This window comes from Onthophagus taurus, chromosome 3, assembly GCF_036711975.1.
Source record: "Onthophagus taurus isolate NC chromosome 3, IU_Otau_3.0, whole genome shotgun sequence".
Taxonomy (NCBI): Eukaryota; Metazoa; Arthropoda; class Insecta; order Coleoptera; family Scarabaeidae; genus Onthophagus; species Onthophagus taurus.
In genome coordinates, this window is record NC_091968.1 from 25259880 (window position 1) to 25281158 (window position 21279).

The window sequence follows — 21279 nt, forward strand, 5'->3', positions numbered from 1 at the left end:
TGTGTCACCATACCGCTGAAACCTTTCATTATTTTCCTCTTGTTTCAGGAATAACACGATCCCGTTCCAAATTCAAATTAGACGGAACCATTTGAAAATCAAAAATCGATCGAGAATCTTCATCGTCACGGCTCGGAAATGTTGAGCAACGTTGGATATGAATCTGTTGACTCCGTTCGTGTGCTTACTTGTTGTAATTACAAGAAGCGATGGAGGTAAGTTTTTAAAAAAAAGGTAAAAAGATTAAAACGAGAAAAAAGTGTTTCTTTTTATTCAAAAAAAGAGAAGATTTTCTTTAGGAGAAAAGACGCCCCAATTAAGGTTGAAACTCCGTTGTCATTTAACCAGGTTTTTTTCCACACATTCTCATTAGCGAGGGTTTAATTAAGAGGGAGGACTAAAAATTGAAGGTAGACGTTAAATTTAGCAAAGGGTTTAAATAATGTTTGGATTGTTTTTGGGAGGAATTTTTTTTTTCGTTTTGAAATTTTTTTTTAACAGCTCTCTCATTTCCCTCAGATTTATGTTATTCGTCTGTCGATGGGAAAAAATGATGGACGATCCGTCCAAAGTGATTAATGGCCGCGATATAATCGCTTCGGTGTACGTTATTTTGGATGTACAGGTTTGCGCAAAAGATTTTAGGGGCTAATTGGCTAATTAAAACGTTGGTTAAAAAATTTATCCCGCAAAATAGTTCATCAGTAGTCCGTTTCCATGTTATCCATTAACGAAACAACCACAATAGCGGTAGTTTCAATTGGAGTGGAGTAATTTCCGATCTTTGCATGCGGCGACACCGCACAGAATTTTGGAATATCCTCGGGGTTTACTCCTCCTATACAATATGCAAAATACCAGGCCGGAATTCTGTGTTTCGCATACAAAATGATTCATCACCAATCTATACTAAAAGTTTCGATTTAATTTCCAATTATATGGATAAAATATTTTTAAGTCTTACTATTAATATTATTAATAATATATTATAAACTCGGGGTATTCCCCGAGTTGCCTATATGATGTATAAATCAAAAACGGTAGTTCTAGTTTTAATTGTTATTTAGCGCTAGATTTTTATTGAACTAAAATTAGAACGAACACTAGACCTAGAACTAGAAACCCGAGACATAACCGAATTTTGTATTTGTTTCTCAATAAGGATGAATTCAGAAAAATTTTTTAGTTATAAAGGTGTTCTTTTTTTACCATAAATGGATAGCAAATTAAAAACCCTTTAAGATGAACCCAAACTCGACCTATTTATCTCTAACCGTTATCGAGATATGTTAATTTTTAGCAAAAAAAATGGCGATTATTTGACATTTGACAGTTTATAACCTAACTTTCTTATTTTTTGACGTAAACATATCGTGTTTGGTATCAAATGAAAGCATTTTCGATTCTTATTAAGATCATTTTAATATTTATTAAAAAAAAATCATCCTGCATCCGACGTTATTGTGATAAAAAACGTAATGATTGTGGCCAAGTAGGGTAAGTGAGGAACCCCATTTATTATTTTGAAATGTGTCTATTATGACATTATTTTACGATTACATGAAAGTCAAATTTATAAATTTAACATTTTTCCTTTCATACCCCGGTGGTAACGCGAAGGTTAATGAAGATCAATTCAGAGAAAAAATTTAATTATAATTGTGTTATTTTTTTAACATAAATGGATAGAAAATTAAAAATCCTTTAAAATGAACCCAAACTCGACCTATTTATCTCTAACCGTTATCGAGATATCTTCATTTTTAGCAAAAGAAAAATGGCGATTATTTGACATTTGACAGTTTATAACCTAACTTTTTATTTTTTAACCCAAATGTATCATGTTTGGTATCAAATTAAAACATTTTTGATTCTTATTAAGATAATTGTAATTTTATCAAAAAATCGTTATATTTAATTTTGACATTTGACAGTTTCTAACCTAACTTTTTTATTTCTTAACATAAATATATCATGTTTGGCATCAAATGAAAGCATTTTTGATTCTTATTAAGTTCATTTCAATATTTATCAAAAAATCGTTATATTTAATTTTGACATTTGACAGTTCTAACTTAACTTTTTTATTTTTTAACCCCAATACATCATGTTTAGTATCAAATTATAGCATTTTTGATTCTTATTTAAATAATTTCAATGTTTATCAAAAAATCGTTATAATTAATTTTGACATTTGACAGTTTCTAACCTAACTTTTTTATTTTTTAACCCATATATATCATGATTGCCAACAAAAACCAATACGACTGAACACGCCCGGACATAACCAAATTTTGTATTTGTTTCTTAATAAGGATCAATTCAGAAAAAATTTTTGGTGATAAAGGTATTCTTTTTTTACCATGAATGGATAGGAAATTAAAAATCCTTTAAAATGAACCCAAACTCGGCCTATTTATCTCTAACCATTATCGAGAAGTGTTAATTTTTAACAAAAAAAAATGGCGATTATTTGACATTTGACAGTTTATAACATAACTTTCTTATTTTTTGACGTAAACATATCGTGTTTGGTATCAAATTAAAGCGTTTTTGATTCTTATGAAGATAATTGTAATATTTATCAAAAAATCGTTACATCTAATTTTGACAGTTTCTAATCTAATTTTTTTATTTTTTATCCCAAATGTATCATGTTTGGTACCAAATTACAGCGTTTTTGATTCTTATTAAGATCAATTCAATATTTATTAAAAAATTGTTATATTTAATTTTGACATTTGACACTTTATAACCTAACTTTTTATTTCATAACCTAAATATATCGTGTTTGGTATCAAATTACAGCATTTTTTATTCTTATTAAGATAATTGATAATATTTATCAAAAAATCGTTCTATTTAATTTTGACATTTGACAGTTTTTAACCTAACTGTTTTATTTTTTATTCTAAATGTATCATGTTTGGTATCAAATGGAAGCAATTTTGATTCTTATTAAGATTAATTCAATATTTATTAAAAAATCGTTATATTTAATTTTGACATTTGACAGTTTCTAACCAAACTTTTATTTTTTAACCGAAATATATCATGTTTGATATCAAATTGAAGCATTTTTGATTCTTATTAAGATCATTTCAATATATATCAAAAAATCGTTATATTTAATTTTGACATTTGATAGTTTATAACCTAACTTTTTTATTTTTTAACCCAAATGTATCATGTTTGGTATCAAATTAAAGCATTTTTGATTCTTATTAAGATAGTTTCAATATTTATCAAAACATCATTATATTTAATTTTGACATTTGACAGTTTATAACCTAACTTTTTTATTTTTTAACCGAAATATATCATGTTTGGTATCAAATTAAAGCATTTTTGATTCTTATTAACATACTTATAAACCCGAATGTTTCTAGGTCTAGTATTAGTTGTAATGCTAGTGTTAGTTCTAGTTTTAGTTGTTATTTAGCATCAGATTATTGTATATAAAAATAAAATAATTATCGTAATGTCATTAAGGTACTTAACGAAAAAGAGAGACACTAATCTAACCAATCTACGCTAGGACAGGGAAAACGTATCGATTTTGTAATCAACAGTGGCCTTTTTCGTGTACGAGACCGTTCCGTGTTTATTAATTAACTAGAAAATGGAATGAAAGCGTAACAAAGGGCCGGTTCGTTACGATCTCGCTTTTTTTTGAGGGGATTCCAAGTATTCGTTAATATCAACCTTACACGCTTCCATAAAAGTATATAATATAGCACAAAAAATAAAAAGGTTGCATTTTTTTGATTCATTTATAATTTCGTCCTTTTACATCAAAGAATAACTCGAAATATAAAGCTTATTATCTCAATTTAAATTCGTATTAGAACCTAGTTATTAGTTCTCGCAAAGTAGAATCTAAAAATGTTTAAGATGCACCTTCAAAGGTAACGCGCGGAAGCTTTCCTGTCGTTGCCAGACTCGAATTTATGTATTTGTCATCGTAATTCAAGAAAATACAATGGAACACGAGAGAACGTCCCCGCGTTTTCAAAAGCTCCTACTGCGGAGTAAAGCACGCAGAAGGAAAAGACGAGCTGGGAAATGCAAATCTTGAAATTATTTGGACTTCCATTTTAGAGCAGTTCCGCACCACGCGTACACCTTTCGGGTTTTCCCCTTTTTTTTTTGGATTAAACGCAGAAACGCTTTTCCAGTTCTTCTCATCGTTGTCGTCGTCTTTTCCCTTTCCGTGCGCGAATTCCAACAACCCGAAACATGGGAGTAGTGAAACTTTACCGTTTCGGAGGGAGAGAAGTCGCTGGGGTGTAATTTATTAAAGATACGACTCGACGAAGGCGTAAGGGGCATCGACCACTGAAATTCTAGCACTTTCAACCCATTTATAACACGCAAATATACAAACCAACGTGTACCGTTATCTTAAAAGTATTATTACAAATTACTTTTCAGCACGAATGTAGAACGTTAAAATCACGAGATTTCTTTGTTTTCATTTTACGAAGTTTATTATTATCTTTGAAAATAATGGAATGTGGTAATAAAAAGCATCCAAGTATTAATAAATATTCTATTAGACAATTAAAAAACATGCAAAATGAGTTCAAACTTGACATATTTATGTCTTATAACACTCAAGATATCTTTATATTTAAAAAATCAAGATGGCCGAAAACAAAAGATGAATAAATTGCGCCATCTATGCTTATAAAAGTCAATTTTGTGATAGATTAAGTTAAAATTGTCTGATTTTTTCAAAAATCTTATTTGCTTTGACGTTTTTTTGGAAATTTTTTAATCAATCAGTCTTCAATGAGTGATCTCTGGGTTTAAGAGTATAAATTCTGGGTAGATAAGGGCGAATATCGTTGGGAATAAAACAGGCCCGGAGTCGACCTTTCGAGCCATTTCTCCCGAATTAATGGACAATAGGTTACATGGGGTGCGAAAGCACATCGGCGTTTATTTATAGCAGATCCGGACTGGCGTATTCCGTTTTCGAAATGAAAAAAGGGTCAAAAAGGATCCCGGGAGACAATGCGTCGACCGGGTAAGCAATTTCGGGGTGAAATTCGCTTATTTGTCTGTAGGGGTTATAAGAAAATTCCAAAATTTGATTTATTTTTGTTTGATTTTAAATTTTTTTATTCTTTATAATTCCCTGAAGTACTTATTAACGCCCGAGTAGTCGGACATAACCAAATTTTTTAAATTAATCGGATGAAGTCGTATTTGTTTCTTAACCCTCGCGTTATCATAATAAAAAACGTAATCATTGTGTATTTTGAAATGTGTCTATTATGAGTATGACACTTTTTTTTTTTGAAACACGTTCGGAAAGCATTATTTTACGATTATATCAATGTCAAATTTATAAATTTTGCATTTTCAATATTTTATTCCTAAGATACAACATGTGGGGATCCTTTCGTACCCCGGTGGTAACGCGAAGATTAATAAAGATCAATTCAGAAAAAAAATTTAATTATAAAGGTGTTCTTTTTTTAACATAAATGGATAGGAAATTAAAAATCCTTTAAGATGAACCCAAACTCGACCTATTTATCTCTAACCGTTATCGAGATATCTTCATTTTTAGCAAAAAATAGATGGCGGTTATTTGACATTTGACAGTTGAATATCTAACTTTTTATTTTTTAACCCAAATATGTCATGTTTGATGTCAAATTAAAGCATTTTTGATTCTTATTAAGATCAATTCAATATTTATTAAAAAATCGTTATTTTTAATTTTGACATTTGACAGTTTATAACCTAAGTTTTTGTTTCTTAACCCAAATATATCATGTTTGGTATCAAATTAAAGCATTTTTTATTCTTATTAAGACCATTTCAATATTTATCAAAAAATCGTTATATCTAATTTTGACATTTGACAGTTTCTAACCCAACTTTTTTATTTTTTAACTCAAATACGTCATGCTTGGTATCAAATGAAAGCAATTTTGATTCTTATTAAGATCAATTCAATATTTATTAAAAAATCGTTATATTTAATTTTGACATTTGACAGTTTCTAACCAAACTGTTTTATTTTTTAACCCAAATATATCATGTTTGGTATCAAATTAAAACATTTTGATTCTTATTAAGATCATTTTAATATTTATCAAAATCGTTACATTTAATTTTGACATTTGACAGTTTCTAACCTTTTTTTATATTTTTTAACCCAAATATATCATGTTTGGTATCAAATTACAGCAATTTTGATTCTTATTAAGATCATTTCAGTATTTCTCAAAATCGTTACATTTAATTTTGACATTTGACAGTTTTTAACCTAACTTTCTTATTTCTTTGACGTAAACATATCGTGTTTGGTATCAAATCAAAGTATTTTTGATTCTTATTAAGAAAATTTCAATACTTATCAAAAAAATCGATGTTTAATTTTGACATTTGACAGTTTCTAACCTAACTTTTTTATTTTTTAACCTATATATATCATGTTTGCCAACAAAACCCAATACGGCTGAGCACGCCCGATTAGTCGGTCATAACCACATTTTGTATTTGTTTCTTAATAAGGATCAATTCAGAAAAAAGTTTTGGTGATAAAGGTATTTTTTTTTTACCATAAATGGATAGGAAATTAAAAATCCTTTAAAATGAGCCCAAACTTGACCTATTTATCTCTAATCGTTATCGAGATATCTTCATTTTTAGCAAAAAAAAAGATGGCGATTATTTGACATTTGACAGTTTATAACCTAAATTTTATTTTTTAACCCAAATATATCATGTTTGGTTTCAAATTAAAGCATTTTTGATTGTTATTAAGATAATTGTAATATTTATCAAAAAATCGTTATATTTAATTTTGACATTTGACAGTTTCTAACCTAACTGTTTTGTTTTTTAATGTAAATATATCATGTTTGGTATCAAATTAAAGCATTTTTGATTCTTATTAAGATCATTTCAATATTTATCAAAATTGTTACATTTAATTTTGACATTTGACAGTTTCTAACCTTACTTTTTTATTTTTTAACTCAAATACATCATGTTTGGTATCAAATTAATGCATTTTTGATTCTTATTGAGATCATTGCAATATTTATCAAAAAATCGTTATATTTAATTTTGACATTTAACAGTTTCTAACCTAACTTTTTTATTTTTTAACCCAAATATATGATGTTTTGGTATCAAATTAAAGCATTTTTGATTCTTATTAAGATCATTTGTATATTTATCAAAATATCGTTATATTTATTTTTGACATTGAACAGTTTCGAACCTAACTGTTTTATTTTTTAACTCAAATGTATCACGTTTGGTATCAATATTTATTAAAAAAACATCCTGCATCCGACCAACTCAGCTGAGCACGCCCCAGTAGTCAGACATAACCAAATTTTTTGGTTTACTCGGGTGAAGTCGTATTTGTTTCTTAATAAGGATCAATTAAGAAAAATATTTTAATTATAAAGGTGTTCTTTTTTTAACATAAATGGATAGAAAATTAAAAATCCTTTAAAATGAACCCAAACTTGACCTATTTATCTCTAACCGTTATCGAGATATCTTCATTTTTAGCAAAAAAAGATGGCGGTTATTTGACATTTGACAGTTTATAATTTAACTCTTTATTTTTTAACCCAAATATATCATGTTTGGTATCAAATTAAAGCACTTTTGATTCTTATTAACATCATTTCAGTATTTATCAAAAAATCGTTACATTTAATTTTGACATTTGATAGTTTCTAACCTAACTTTTTTACTTTTGAACCCAAATATATCATGTTTGGTATCAAATTAAAGCATTTTTGATGCTTAATAAGATCATTTCAATATTTATCAAAAAATCGTTACATTTAATTTTGACATTTGACAATTTCTAACCTAACTTTTTTATTTTTTAACCCAAATATATCATGTTTGGTATCGAATTATAGCATTTTTGATTCTTATTAAGATCGTTTCAGTATTTCTCAAAATCATTATATTAAATTTTGACATTTGACAGTTTCTAACCTAACTTTTTTATTTTTTAACCCAAATATATCATGTTTGGTATCGAATTATAGCATTTTTGATTCTTATTAAGATCGTTTCAGTATTTCTCAAAATCATTATATTAAATTTTGACATTTGACAGTTTCTAACCTAACTTTTTTATTTTTTAACCCAAATATATCATGTTTGGTATCAAATTAAAGCATTTTTAATTCTTATTAAGATCATTTCAATATTTATCAAAAAATCGTTACATTTAATTTTGACATTTGACAATTTCTAACCTAACTTTTTTATTTTTTAACCCAAATATATCATGTTTGGTATCAAATTGAAGCATTTTTGATCCCGAGAGACAATGCGTCGACCGGGTAAGCAATTTCGGGGTGAAATTCGCTTATTTGTCTTTACGGTTTATAAGAAATTTCCAAAATTTGATTTATTTTTATTTGATCTTAAATTTTTTTACTTTTAAGCACTAAATTTCGTAAGAAATAAAATTCCCCGAAGCTAAAAGAAGTACTTCTCTGCAGTTTCCTGGGCTAAAGTGCCAATTGTGCCCTGGAGCATCCTGTTCAAGGAACAGTTGTCCGTCCGACGCCGAGGCATTGTATTCAGGCGTTGACTTCTCCCCTTCTCCTAAAACAAACTCGGAATAATCGACTGCGCGCGAAAAACAAAAGATCGCACCCGATGGGGTCCCGAAATCGGCACCCTTATTGTTTTAGCGACGCTTATTGCGGCGCCCTACGGCTGTTTAAAAAACGGGTTAACTTCCGCAGATTGCAAACTGGCAAACAGCGGTAACTGGGCGGGAATCAAGTCGAAACTTGCGCTGTTAAGCTTGATTAATTGTCTTCGTGCAGGTTAGGTTGCGTGTAATTATGTCTGCGAGGGTTGCTGACTGCAATAATATACTTCGTGGAAGTTGCAAAAAAAGTTAGATTGAGAAGACGTATAAAGTGGATAAGAAAATATATATGTAGGTTCAGATTCTGTTTGGGTTTAATTATATCAAAGAAGCCACAATGTTAAATATTGTCACTTAAGCGTACACCCCTTTAAGTAACACCCTCGGAACTCGAACTTCCGAACGATTCATCTTTGTTCCTGCAGAGACAGGATAATGTACGACATGAGATTGCGACCCGAAACTCCTCCTTAAGCGTTCTTGTACCAACACTCACTTGGATCATTCCATTCATCTCGGTGCATAGACAATTGCTCTTGACGTTTCGGTCGTAACAGTCTTGCAAATTGGGAGCTTGTATCTTTGATAATTAAGTTCTCTTCTGTTGGGTGTTAAGCATCGGTTTTCGGCGGGGAGAAAACTAAGGGGTGTGGGTGGTTAAGTGAGTGAAGGTGCATCGCTATAAAACGCAATAATAGAAGAGGGAAGACAAGGAGTAGACAGGTTTGAAATATGAAACGCATTTTCTGGGAACGGTTTCGGTTGCTCTCCGGATTCATCTTGCCTGTTCAATATTTAGCAGGGTGAAATGCTCCGTTCGTTCGACAACTGCCAAAGCTCGAGAGAAAGGCGGAGATCTGACTTTAAGAGTCGCGGTCTCACGAATAATATAAATTACAATTGGACCACGTTATACATCACTTGACTAAGCGACATTTTATAAAGTCGCGTAAAGATGGAACTTATCTTAGAAAAAATGCAGAATACCGAAAGACCTAAAATATTATTGTTGGAAATACAACTTTAATTTTATGATTATTCGAAAGAGGATGAAGAATCCTTTAAAATGATACCAAACTCGGTGGGGTTATCTTTAAAAACAAAAAAGTTATGACACATTTTCTTTTGACAGGAACAAAAAACAATCGACGATCGTTTTCTTTAAACGCCAATAACTTTCTTATTTATTAAGATAATGAGATGGTGTTTGGACTTAAATTGATCGAAATTTAATGCAGATTTCATTTTTTTAATAATAAATTAATTTTTTTAAATATTATCGAAGAACTGTCAAAAATGAAATGTCAAAAAATTTGATTTAATTTTAACTAGATTAAGGCCCACTTTTACCACCTCCTGATAAATTTATCCGATAGATAAATCTAGTTCTTAGCCAATGAGAGCGCTTAAAACCGCCGTAACCATGGCAACTATCCTCTAGATAGTTTATCAGGAGGATGGTAAAAGTGGGCCTTATTTAAATAGATTTATATTCAAGACAATTTTTTAAAATGAAAAGGGATTCTAATTTTGAATAAAAATCAAATTGCACTTTTAAAGTTGAAAATACAACTTTAATTTTATGATTATTCCAAAGAAGATGAAGAATCCTTTAAAATGATACCAAACTCGGTGGGGTTATCTTTAAAAACAAAAAAGTTATGACGCATTTTCTTTTGACAGGACCAAAAAACAATCGACGATCGTTTTCTTTAAACTCCAATAACTCTCTTATTTATTAAGATAATGAGATGGTGTTTGGATTTAAATTGATCGAGATTTAATGCAGATTTCATTTTTTTAATAATAAATTATTTTTTTTTAAATATTATTCAAGAACTGTCAAAAATGAAATGTCAAAAAATTTGATTTAATTTTAACTAGATTTATTTAAATAGATTTATATTCAAGACAATTTTTTAAAATGAAAAGGGATTCTAATTTTGAATAAAAATCAAATTGCACTTTTAAAGTTGAAAATACAACTTTAATTTTATGATTATTCGAAAGAAGATGAAGAATCCTTTAAAATGATACCAAACTCGGTGAGGTTATCTTTAAAAACAAAAAAGTTATGACATATTTTCTATTGACAGGAACAAAAAACAATCGACGATCGTTTTCTTTAAACGCTAATAACTCCCGCATTTATTAAGATAATGAAATGGTGTTTGGACTTAAATTGATCGAAATTTAATGCAGATTTCATTTTTTTAATAATAAATTAATTTTTTTAAATATGCTCTAAGAACTGTCAAAAATGAAATGTCAAAAAAATTGATTTAATTTTAACTAGATTTATTTAAATAGATTTATATTCAAGACAATTTTTTAAAATAAAAAGGGATTCTAATTTCGAATAAAAATCAAATTGTGCTTTTAAAGTTGAAAATACAACTTTAATTTTATGACTATTCGAAAGAAAATGAAGAATCCTTTAAAATGATACCAAACTCGGTGGAGTTATCTTTAAAAACAAAAAAGTTATGATTTCCTTTTGACACCAACAAAAAACAATCGACGATCGTTTTCTTTAAACGCTAATAACTCCCGCATTTATTAAGATAATGAAATGGTGTTTGGACTTAAATTGATCGAAATTTAATGCAGATTTCATTTTTTTAATAATAAATTAATTTTTTTAAATATGCTCTAAGAACTGTCAAAAATGAAATGTCAAAAAAATTGATTTAATTTTAACTAGATTTATTTAAATAGATTTATATTCAAGACAATTTTTTAAAATAAAAAGGGATTCTAATTTCGAATAAAAATCGAATTGTGCTTTTAAAGTTGAAAATACAACTTTAATTTTGTGACTATTCGAAAGAAAATGAAGAATCCTTTAAAATGATACCAAACTCGGTGGAGTTATCTTTAAAAACAAAAAAGTTATGATTTCCTTTTGACACTAACAAAAAACAATCGACGATCGTTTTCTTTAAACGCTAATAACTCCCTTATTTATTAATACCAACCTTAATTTTTGATTTTTTTTATTATATTTTCGTTTTTGTGACAAATATTAAGACATTTTATAAAAATTAAGAATATGTCAAAATGACATTGACATTTCAAACCGAAAGTTGCTTATATCTCGAGTAATATTGGAATTAACCGTATCATGTTTGGACTCATTTTAAAGGATTTTTCACGACGATTACAAATATGTCAAAATTGACGTTGACATTCTTAACCGGAAGTTGACCATAAGTTCATTAATATTGAAGATAAATATGTCGTGTTTGTACTCATTTTAAAGGATTTTTAATGGAGATTACAAATATGTCAAAATTGAGGTTGACATTTTAAACCTGAAGTAGTTAGTGACTTTTAAGTCGTTTAAATTTATGTACTTTTCCAATTTTCAACTTATTGAAGTAACTTTCTCAAATCAAAATTCCTAAAATCCAATTTTACCGGTTTAATAAATCCTCGATTATCGAATTTTCGGGAATATACATTTCCCGAGAGAGAAAAGATTGCTCTAATTAGAAAGTTTCAAGACTCTCTTAGTCGAGTACCTTCGCATTTTTAACCCGAGTTATTCAACAGGCGTGTTTGGACTAAACCATGCAAAACTATGTGTAGTACGAAAACTTTGATTTCATTGAATTTGATGAGATTTGTTTTGTTACAGACGGAACAATTCAGGGTTTGGACCTCTTAATGGCGCCATCTCACACAGCTCTCAGCGGGGATTTCCACGTACAGATCAGATCCTCTTTGTTCCCGCCCCTTCTATTACAGCTGTCCAGATTGGATCAGAACAACTCCGTACAAACGCTAACGACTTTCCCGGTACTTCCGGAAGCTCGGTCATTATCCAGGAACTTAACCATCGTTAAGATACCTTGCGGATATTTTTCGAAAGGTGGTCAATATTATATTTTGCTTAAAAAGAAACCGATCGGCGAAAATAAAAATGGAAACGATCGCGAAGAGATGATTACAAGAAGTTTAGACGTTCGATGGCCTATGCCTCAATTATTATTAACACCGGAACATATCCAAACATATCCAGAAGAACCTGTTACGGCAATTTTGGAATTTCCTGAGGTTGTTTGCCCTCCGATTATTGATACTCCACCGAGTGCTATACCGGAGTTTTGGTTGGAACTTCATTATTGCGGACATTCTATTTTAATGTGTGATGACCCAGCTTGGAATAAAAGTGCACAGGTAAAAAATTACCCATTTTGATTTTAATTTAAATTCAACATCTAATCTTTTAGGTATTATATTCAGAACAGATTCGGGGATTTCCCGGAAGAAGAATTTTAACGTTACGTTGTGAATTATTTGGATTGGCTGGGCATTACTCGTTAACTTTGCGACCGACGATATCGACACCATCTATACCAAGAACTGCAACTTACGTTAAAGTAAAAAATCAATAATTTCTCTATTTTAGGGATTTAATTTTATTTTTGTAGGCTGAATGGAGTAAACAATTTGTGTTTAACGTGCACGCTTCGAGTATATTTCCGTGTGGACTTCATTCTCAAGGAATAAAAGTGTTATTCGAGTACCCTTCCTGTATATTAAACTCGGGTGACAAAGTTCGTGTCTTCGCCAAACAGAGGGCGGACGTTGCATCGCTACTACCACCTACACAGTTAAAATATGTAGCGGAACAGCGTGTCGTCAGAGGTCAGCACAGTCTTCATTTCAGTTGTGAACTCTTTTCGGAACGTTACGTTGAATACTGCTTCGTATATGTTAGCCAGGCGATTACTGGAGCTGTTGCTGACGTTAGGATTGATTGTGTGCCTACACTTCCTGTTAGAGGTAATCATTCAATTTAAAACAAATTATTAAGTGGTACTTTTGAGATTTAAACTGAAATAGCGTGACTGAAAAAAATTAAGCATAAATTTGTCAATTCTTTTTATTTTATTTTCGTCTACAATCGATTTAAGGTGCTGGGCTAAAACTACTCCCCCAATTTCCAATAAGGTCAGTATTATCTGGCTCCTATCCAAACCATCCTTTGTTCTGTGCGGAAATATTTTCCGAACGTGGTGGTGAGAATTGCCCCTGTAATTTATGCAGCAGTATTGGAACGTCTTTGCTCCTCATATTTCCGATGGAATAACCCTTAAATAAAAAAGAATCGCCCTCTTCATACCCTCCTATCGTATTTCTCTATATCCCAATTAAACCCAACCCTCTTTTTTTTTGTTATCGTCTCGTTATCAAGCCTCTTTATACCCTTAGTTTGTTTTTTATTTTTATTTTAGAGTCGGAAAACGGCGGTTGGGGTCCTTGGACGCAGTGGACGCCTTGTTCTAGTACGTGTATAGGTGGGACGAAAAGTAGATATAGATTTTGTGATTCCCCCCAACCAGCTTACGGAGCTAAATATTGTGAGGTAAGTTAAAACCAAATTAATTCTCTATATCATTTTCTATAATCATTTTCCATCAAATCTTGTTTTATCGCACCATTGGCAGGGTTGTCAGCTGATTGAGCAAGACTCCAAGAAGTTGCGGATAAAATTTCAGGGTTGTTTCAAAGTTGTTCTGGGGTGTTGTCTCAATGCCAAAGGGTGGCCTCTTTAAGAAAGTTGGTGTGATGTAATCTGTGGTTATGAACAGTCTCACTCCAGAGTTCGCTCTGGACTTTTCCCATTTTTGCAACCTGCTTATTATCAACTGATCGCAATCGAAGCAGAATTTTACAATTTTTGCCGATTGAGTTTTAAAAATTCGTATAAAATCCAGTTCTTAGGATATGAGTATGAAAATAAAAGTGTCCTCTTTCCAATGAACCAACCCGTTTTGAAAAATAATTTTTAAAGTATCCTCTTTTTAATGCAAGAAGCCGTTTTCAAAAATCACGTTTAGTTTTTGAGAAATAAATTTTTGAAATAATCATTATTTAATTAAGTTTTAAAAATTCGTAAAAAATCCATTTCTTGGAATATGAGTATCAAAATTTCCCAAAGTGTTAATAAAAGTGTCCTCTTTCCAATGAACCAACCCGTTTTGAAACATAATTTTTAGTTTTTGAGAAAACAACATTTGAAGTTTTGGTAAAATTTTCGTTGTTGCAATTTTCATCGATAATTTTCAAAATTCGCTATAAAATTAATTTCTTGAAGGATCCTTGTGGAAATATCACCAATTATTAATTAAAGTATCCTCTTTTTAATGCAAAAAGCCGTTTTGAAAAATCATTTTTAGTTCTTGAGAAATTAATTTTTGAAATAATCAAAACTTTTCAGAATTTTGCAATTTTCGCCGATTAAGTTTTAAAAATTCGTATAAAATCCATTTCTTGGAAAATGAGTATCAAAATTTCCCAAAATGTTAATAAAAGTGTCCACTTTCCAATGAACCAACCCGTTTTGAAAAATAACTTCTAGTTTTTGAGAAAACAATATTTAAAATTTTAATAAAATTTTCGATGTTGCAATTTTCATCGATAACTTTCAAAATTCGCTATAAAATTAATTTCTTGAAGGAACTTTGTGGAAATATCACCAATTATTAATTAAAATATCCTCTTTTTAATGCAAAAAGCCGTTTTAAAAAATCACTTTCAGTTCTTGAGAAATAAATTTTTGAAATAATCGATAATTCTTTCAAATTTTGCAATTTTTGCCAATTAAGTTTTAAAAATTCGTATAAAATCCATTTCTTTTGATGTTGGTATAAAAATTTCCCAAAGTGTTAATAAAAGTGTCCTCTTTCCAATGAACCAACCCGTTTTGAAAAATAACTTTTAGTTTTTGAGAAAACAATATTTGAAGTTTTGATAAAATTTTCGTTGTTCAATTTTCATCGATAATTTTCAAAATTCGCTATAAAATTAATTTTTTGAAGGATCCTTGTGGAAATATCACCAATTATTAATTAAAGTATCCTATTTTTAGTGGAAAAAGTCGTTTTGACAAATCGCTTTTAGTTTTTGAGAAAAAAATTTTTGAATAATGGACATTTTATTCGAATTTTGCAATTTTCGCCGATTAAGTTTTAAAAATTCGTATAAAATCCAGTTCTTAGAATATGAGTTTGAAAATTTCCCAAAGTGTTAATAAAAGTGTCCTCTTTCCAATAAACCAACTCGTTTTGAAAAATAACTTTTAGTTTTTGAGAAAACAATATTTGAAATTTTGATAAAATTTTCGATGTTGCAATTTTCATCGATAAATTTCAAAATTCGCTATAAAATTAATTTCTTGCTGGATCCTTGTGGAAATATCACCAACTATTAATTAAAGTATCCTCTTTTTAATGCAAAAAGCCGTTTTGAAAAATCACTTTCAGTTCTGGAGAAATAAATTTTTGAAATTATCGACAATTTCTTCGAATTTTGCAATTTTTGCCGATTAAGTTTTAAAAATTCGTATAAAATCCAGTTCTTGGAATATGAGTATGAAAATTTCCCGAGGTGTTAATAAAAGTATCCTCTTTCCAATGAACCAACCCATTTTCAAAAATAATTTTTAGTTTTTGAGAAAACAATGTTTGAAGTTTTGATAAAATTTTTAATGTTGCAATAATTTTTAAAATTCGCTATAAAATTAATTTCTTGAAGGATCATTGTGGAAATATCATCAATTATTAATTAAAGTATCCTCTGTTTAATGCAACAAGCCGTTTTGAAAAATCACTTTCAGTTTTTGAGAAATAAATTTTTGAAGTGATCGACAATTTTTTCGGATTTTGCAATTTTTACCGATTAAGTTTTAAAAATTCGTAAAAAATCCATTTCTTGGAATGTTAGTATAAAAATTTCACAAAGTGTTAATAAAAGTGTCCTCTTTCCAATGAATTAACCCGTCTTGAAAAATAACTTTTAGTTTTTGAGAAAACAATATTTGAAGTTTTGATAAAATTTTCGTTGTTGCAATTTTCATCGATAATTTTCAAAATTCGCTAAAAAATTAATTTCTTGGAGGATCCTTGTGGAAATATCACCAATTATTAATTAAAATATCCTCTTTTTAATGCAAAAAGCCGTTTTAAAAAATCACTTTCAGTTCTTGAAAAATCAATTTTTGAAATAATCGACAATTTCTTCGAATTTTGCAATTTTCGCCGATTAAGTTTTAAAAATTCGTATAAAATCAATTTCTTGGAATATGAATATGAAAATTTCTCAAAATGTTAATAAAAGTGTCCTCTTTCCAATAAACCAATCCGTTTTGAAAAATAACTTTTAGTTTTTGAGAAAACAATATTTGAAATTTTGATAAAATTTTCATCGATAACTTTCAAAATTCGCTATAAAATTAATTTCTTGAACGATCCTTGTGGAAATATCACCAATTATTAATTAAAGTATCCTCTTTTTAATGCAAAAAACCGTGTTGAAAAATCACTTTCACTTCTTGAGATATAAATTTTTGAACGAATATTTATTGAAACTAATTTGATAAGAAAATGATATGGTTTAGTCCACTTTGGGACTTTTTTCATCCTGGCATATTTAGGTTGGCAATAATTCAACTGTCATAATTCAATTCTTGCGTAACATTTAATTTTTTGATTCGTAAATCTTTTCGTTTCTTTCACATAAAATTTTAACTGTATGTATTCGTTATTTCCTCATAAGTTATTTCTGTCAGTTTCTCTCAATTTATTAAGACGAAATGACATTTGTTGACATTGTATATTTTTATTTTTTGACAGTTAGTTACTACCAACCTAAATATTTTAGGATAATGACATAATTTATTTAGAAAGAGTTTTTTTTTATAAAATCTTTGTAGATTATATTTGATCTAAAAGCTATATTGTTTCTCTTTTTAATGCAAAAAGCCGTTTTGAAAAATCGCTTTTGCTTCTTGAGAATTTTGAAATTTTCGCCGATTAAGTTTTAAAAATTCGTAAAAAATCCATTTCTTGGAATTTCTTAAAATTTTCTTAAATATACATCTCTTTGAACCTTTTTGTCTCTTGACTCATACTTTAATACTTTATAATTCCTGCATCAAGTTTGCAGAAATTATCTAATTTTTATCTAGTCAAGTGAGTTCAAAATTAAGTCTATCAATTTCAAAATTGCATAAAGTTAGATAAAGTCTTGATAGATGTAGTAAGTCTCCGACCAATGTATTTTTAAACTTTATTATGTCTTAATCAGGGTGTTTCATGTAAGCAAAGTACATAAATTACATTAAGGAGCCAAGATATACATTTTTTTATATATACAGGATGTCCCATAACGACGTATTGAAATAAACGTATTGAATATCCTCAAATTTAGCGATATTGGCTGTATCAGTCTTGTTATACAGGATGTTCAAAAATCAAAATTATGCAGAGATGGAATTTTATAATTATTATTTATAAATTTAAAGAATATTTATTACCACTAAAAAATCCACAATTACGAGAATACAAAAAACATTTATATAAGCCATCCCATTACAAATAATTTTTTCAACCTTCTTGTGGTGCATCTTGTGGTGCATCTTGAGGTGCATCTTGAGTTGCATCTTGAGGTGCATCTTGAGGAGCATCTTGAGGTGTTTCTTGATCCCCTTCATGTGTTTCAGGTTGAGCTGTATCACCTTCTTCGTGGGCCACTTCCTCACCTCCTTCGTGAGTTTCACCTTGAGGGACACCCTCTTGCGACGGTTTCTTTTCCCCAAATTCTTCTTCTTCGTGTTCATTCATATCGAAATCTTCACCATGCGCAACCGCAACTCCACCCGCATCAGGGACTAAATCTAACAGATTAATTTCAGCGCCTCTCTCCGAGTCAATCGATGGTGCTTCAGGTTCGTCGTCGAAAAGAACTTGGCTGCTCTCTTCGACAACTGACGAAAGCACTTCTTTTCCGTGTACACTACTTTCTTCGGTTCCTTCCTCACTTTGTTCTTCTCCGGTTAATTCATCCTTTTTATCTGCTATTCCTAATTCGCTGTACGCTGCAGCCATATCTTCAAGACTTGGTCCAATTTCGGTGTATGTGTTACGTTTGGTTGGGAATTTAGACCGTAATTCAACTGCAATCGGAACAAATCCTAAATCGCCTTTCTTGTACATTGCTGTAAATGATTCGACGGATGATAATGAAGGTTTTCTTGGTTGGAGTTCGTAAACTTTTCCTAAAACTTCTAATAGGGTTTGTAATAAATCGTCTCGACTTTGCGCTACTTGGGCTGCTTGATCTTGTTCTAAATTCAAAGCTTGTTTGATACACATAACAGCATGAACAAGAATTTCGGTTAATCGATCGACTTCACCTTGCGCGTAACTTACATCTGTTCTTAAACACACTCTATCACATCTACTCAAGTGAAGATTTTGCTCGAGAATTTTACACCTCTGTATGTAATATTCTACGGATCGCTCCGATTCGAGTATTTTTATTTTAGCCGTGCTTAATTCTTTTTCGATTCCTTTGTAATGTTCTAATTGTTGCATTAATTTTTCATGTTCGATCGTCATTTTAGAAATCAATTGATATTGAACCGCCGATTTCGCCAAGGCTTTATTCTTTTCAGATTGATGTAGATCAGCTTCCATCCGTAAAATATGATCTCGTTCTTTTAATTCTTCATTTTCGGTATGTAATCGGTTATGAGTTGCTAAAATCACGTCTAATTCGTTATTTATGGTGATGTTTTCTCTGATTACTTTATGGGTTGTTGCTGCTATTCTTAAATTGGTGGCGTCTTGGAAATCGCAAGATAATTGTAAGAGTTTCTCCTCCATCTCTTTTTTCAACCGATCTTTACCGATTATAAATTTTTTTTCGATTTCGTAAATTTCTCTTTTATGCCGGAGTTCTTGTTCTTCCATTGCTTTTTCTTGGATTTCGTATCTTTGCATTAAATCGTCTCGTTGAATTCTGTACTCGTCTAAGGAGTTTAATTTGCCGTTTAATAGTTTGATTTCGGATGATAATTGTTCTTGCATCATTCTGTACTCTTCTTTCATATCGACGATTTGGTTTCTGAAATCTTCAGCTTCTTCTTCGCGGGTTTCTTGTAACGCCACCAGGCGATTATTTAAATCGGCGATATCGTCACATTTCTCCTGTAGCGTTCGGTTTAAATATGAGATAATATCAGCTCGGTCTTCATCCATCGTTTTAAGTTCTGCTTGAAGCTCTTCATTTTTCACTTCGAGCTCGTCACTTAATGTTCTTAATCGGGCTAATTTCCGGTTTACATCCGCTAATTGGAGTTCGTAAAATGTTTTATCTACTTCTGTAAGTGCGTTTGGATCTGGTGGTACTTCCTCTTTCCCCTTTGCTCCTTTTTTATCTCCTTTTCCACCTTTTTTACCTTTGCCTTTAGCCATATTTTTTTGGTTCAATTTTAGACAACCCCTACAATGCTTATTTTGACAACTGATTTGTTAGGTTGCCATAGAAATGAATTGTATCGATTTCATCATTTAGACTTGTACTAAAAGATGGCGCTAATTTTATTTAATTTTTTAGGGGGAAGCAATTCAAACTGAAAAATGCGGTTTATCAATTGGTAATAATTGGGAGTGTTTTTACAGCAATTCTTTAATATCAACGAATATGGTTGCGGATATCCCCGAAGTTAGAGAAGAAGTTAGCGAGCATTGTAGATGTGGATGTACAATTATTTTAGGGCAAGATAAACCAAGAAGATTATTAGCAACTTCCTCGCAAAGTTGCCCAGAGAGAACTTTTTGGTTAATAAGGGTAAGATTTTGACATATATTAAGATTAGTCCCTCTTAAAAATCGATGTTTTTTTTTAATCGGTAGGAAATGACTCAAAAGATGCGTTAATGATAAAAAAAAGTGCGGAAAAGTGTAGTACTTACCGAAAAATCACTTTAAAGTTGCGATTTGACGTTTCTTTTTGTAAGTTTTTGTATTATTATATGAGCATATAATAGCTCATTATATGCGAGTAGAATACTATACTTTGTCCATGACTATTGAAATTGATTCCATAAATTAATTTTTTAAATAAATTTTTGAATAAAGGTTAAACGTCAATGTGACACAAATTCAATGTTACCAACTGTAACCAACTTCACAACAATTTGTCAAAATTAAGTGTCAGTTTTATAAAACGTCGTTTCTTTACGAAAATTAATTAATTTATGCTTAAATCATACGAAAAAAGGAATTTGTTTAGGTTTTTTTAATGTCAAACATTTAGAAACTTCTAAAAAATTGAATTAAATTGACGTTTTTTGAACTTTTAACGTTTCAAATAATTATTATTAGTCTGGTCAAGATGGCTACCCGTGAATAATGATTATTATTCACCGCTATTATTCACTCCGTGAAAAATGACTACCATTTTGTTTTAGAAAACTCATTCATAAGGTATACAGGGTGTCTCACGTAACTGGTTCGTTAGAACTTTTTAAGGTTCCACTATTCGTAGTGGTTTGAAATTTTGGTAGCATGGGTTGTTCATTCTAAACTTTCGATCTAAAATATTTTCAAGATGGCCACCCTTTCCGGTCTACCGGAAGTAGACCACAACTTCGTTATTTTAAATGGAATGCTATAGTTTTTATTACACCTTTCAATTATACGTAAAAAAATATGTTGACTTTGATAAAAGTTGTTGGTACCTAGCGTTTTTTGTTTTCGAGTTATTTAGATTTTAAGTGTTTTTTGACAAATTTCACTATGGTCTTTAAAAGCCCATATCTC

General features: G+C 30.2%; 2 protein-coding genes across 6 annotated transcripts in view; one reads left to right on the forward strand and one right to left on the reverse strand.

Annotated features, from left to right (window-relative positions):
- The window catches only part of LOC111419027 (golden goal), a 75197-nt gene that overhangs the window by 38381 nt on the left and 15537 nt on the right, over positions 1 to 21279 (forward strand). For all 5 annotated transcript variants that reach the window (XM_071195493.1, XM_071195498.1, XM_071195495.1 and 2 more), the window contains exons 2-7: positions 49 to 215; positions 12303 to 12844; positions 12898 to 13047; positions 13099 to 13453; positions 13906 to 14036; positions 20072 to 20305. In XM_071195493.1, the coding sequence (XP_071051594.1) occupies positions 158 to 215; positions 12303 to 12844; positions 12898 to 13047; positions 13099 to 13453; positions 13906 to 14036; positions 20072 to 20305 (1470 nt within the window). In that variant the 5' untranslated portion in view covers positions 49 to 157. The remainder of the gene's footprint in view (positions 1 to 48; positions 216 to 12302; positions 12845 to 12897; positions 13048 to 13098; positions 13454 to 13905; positions 14037 to 20071; positions 20306 to 21279) is intronic.
- LOC111419029 (cilia- and flagella-associated protein 157) lies at positions 18005 to 19981 on the reverse strand. The gene has a single exon (XM_023051769.2). The coding sequence runs from the start codon at positions 19927 to 19929 to the stop codon at positions 18058 to 18060; it is 1872 nt and encodes a 623-aa protein (XP_022907537.2). The 5' UTR covers positions 19930 to 19981; the 3' UTR covers positions 18005 to 18057.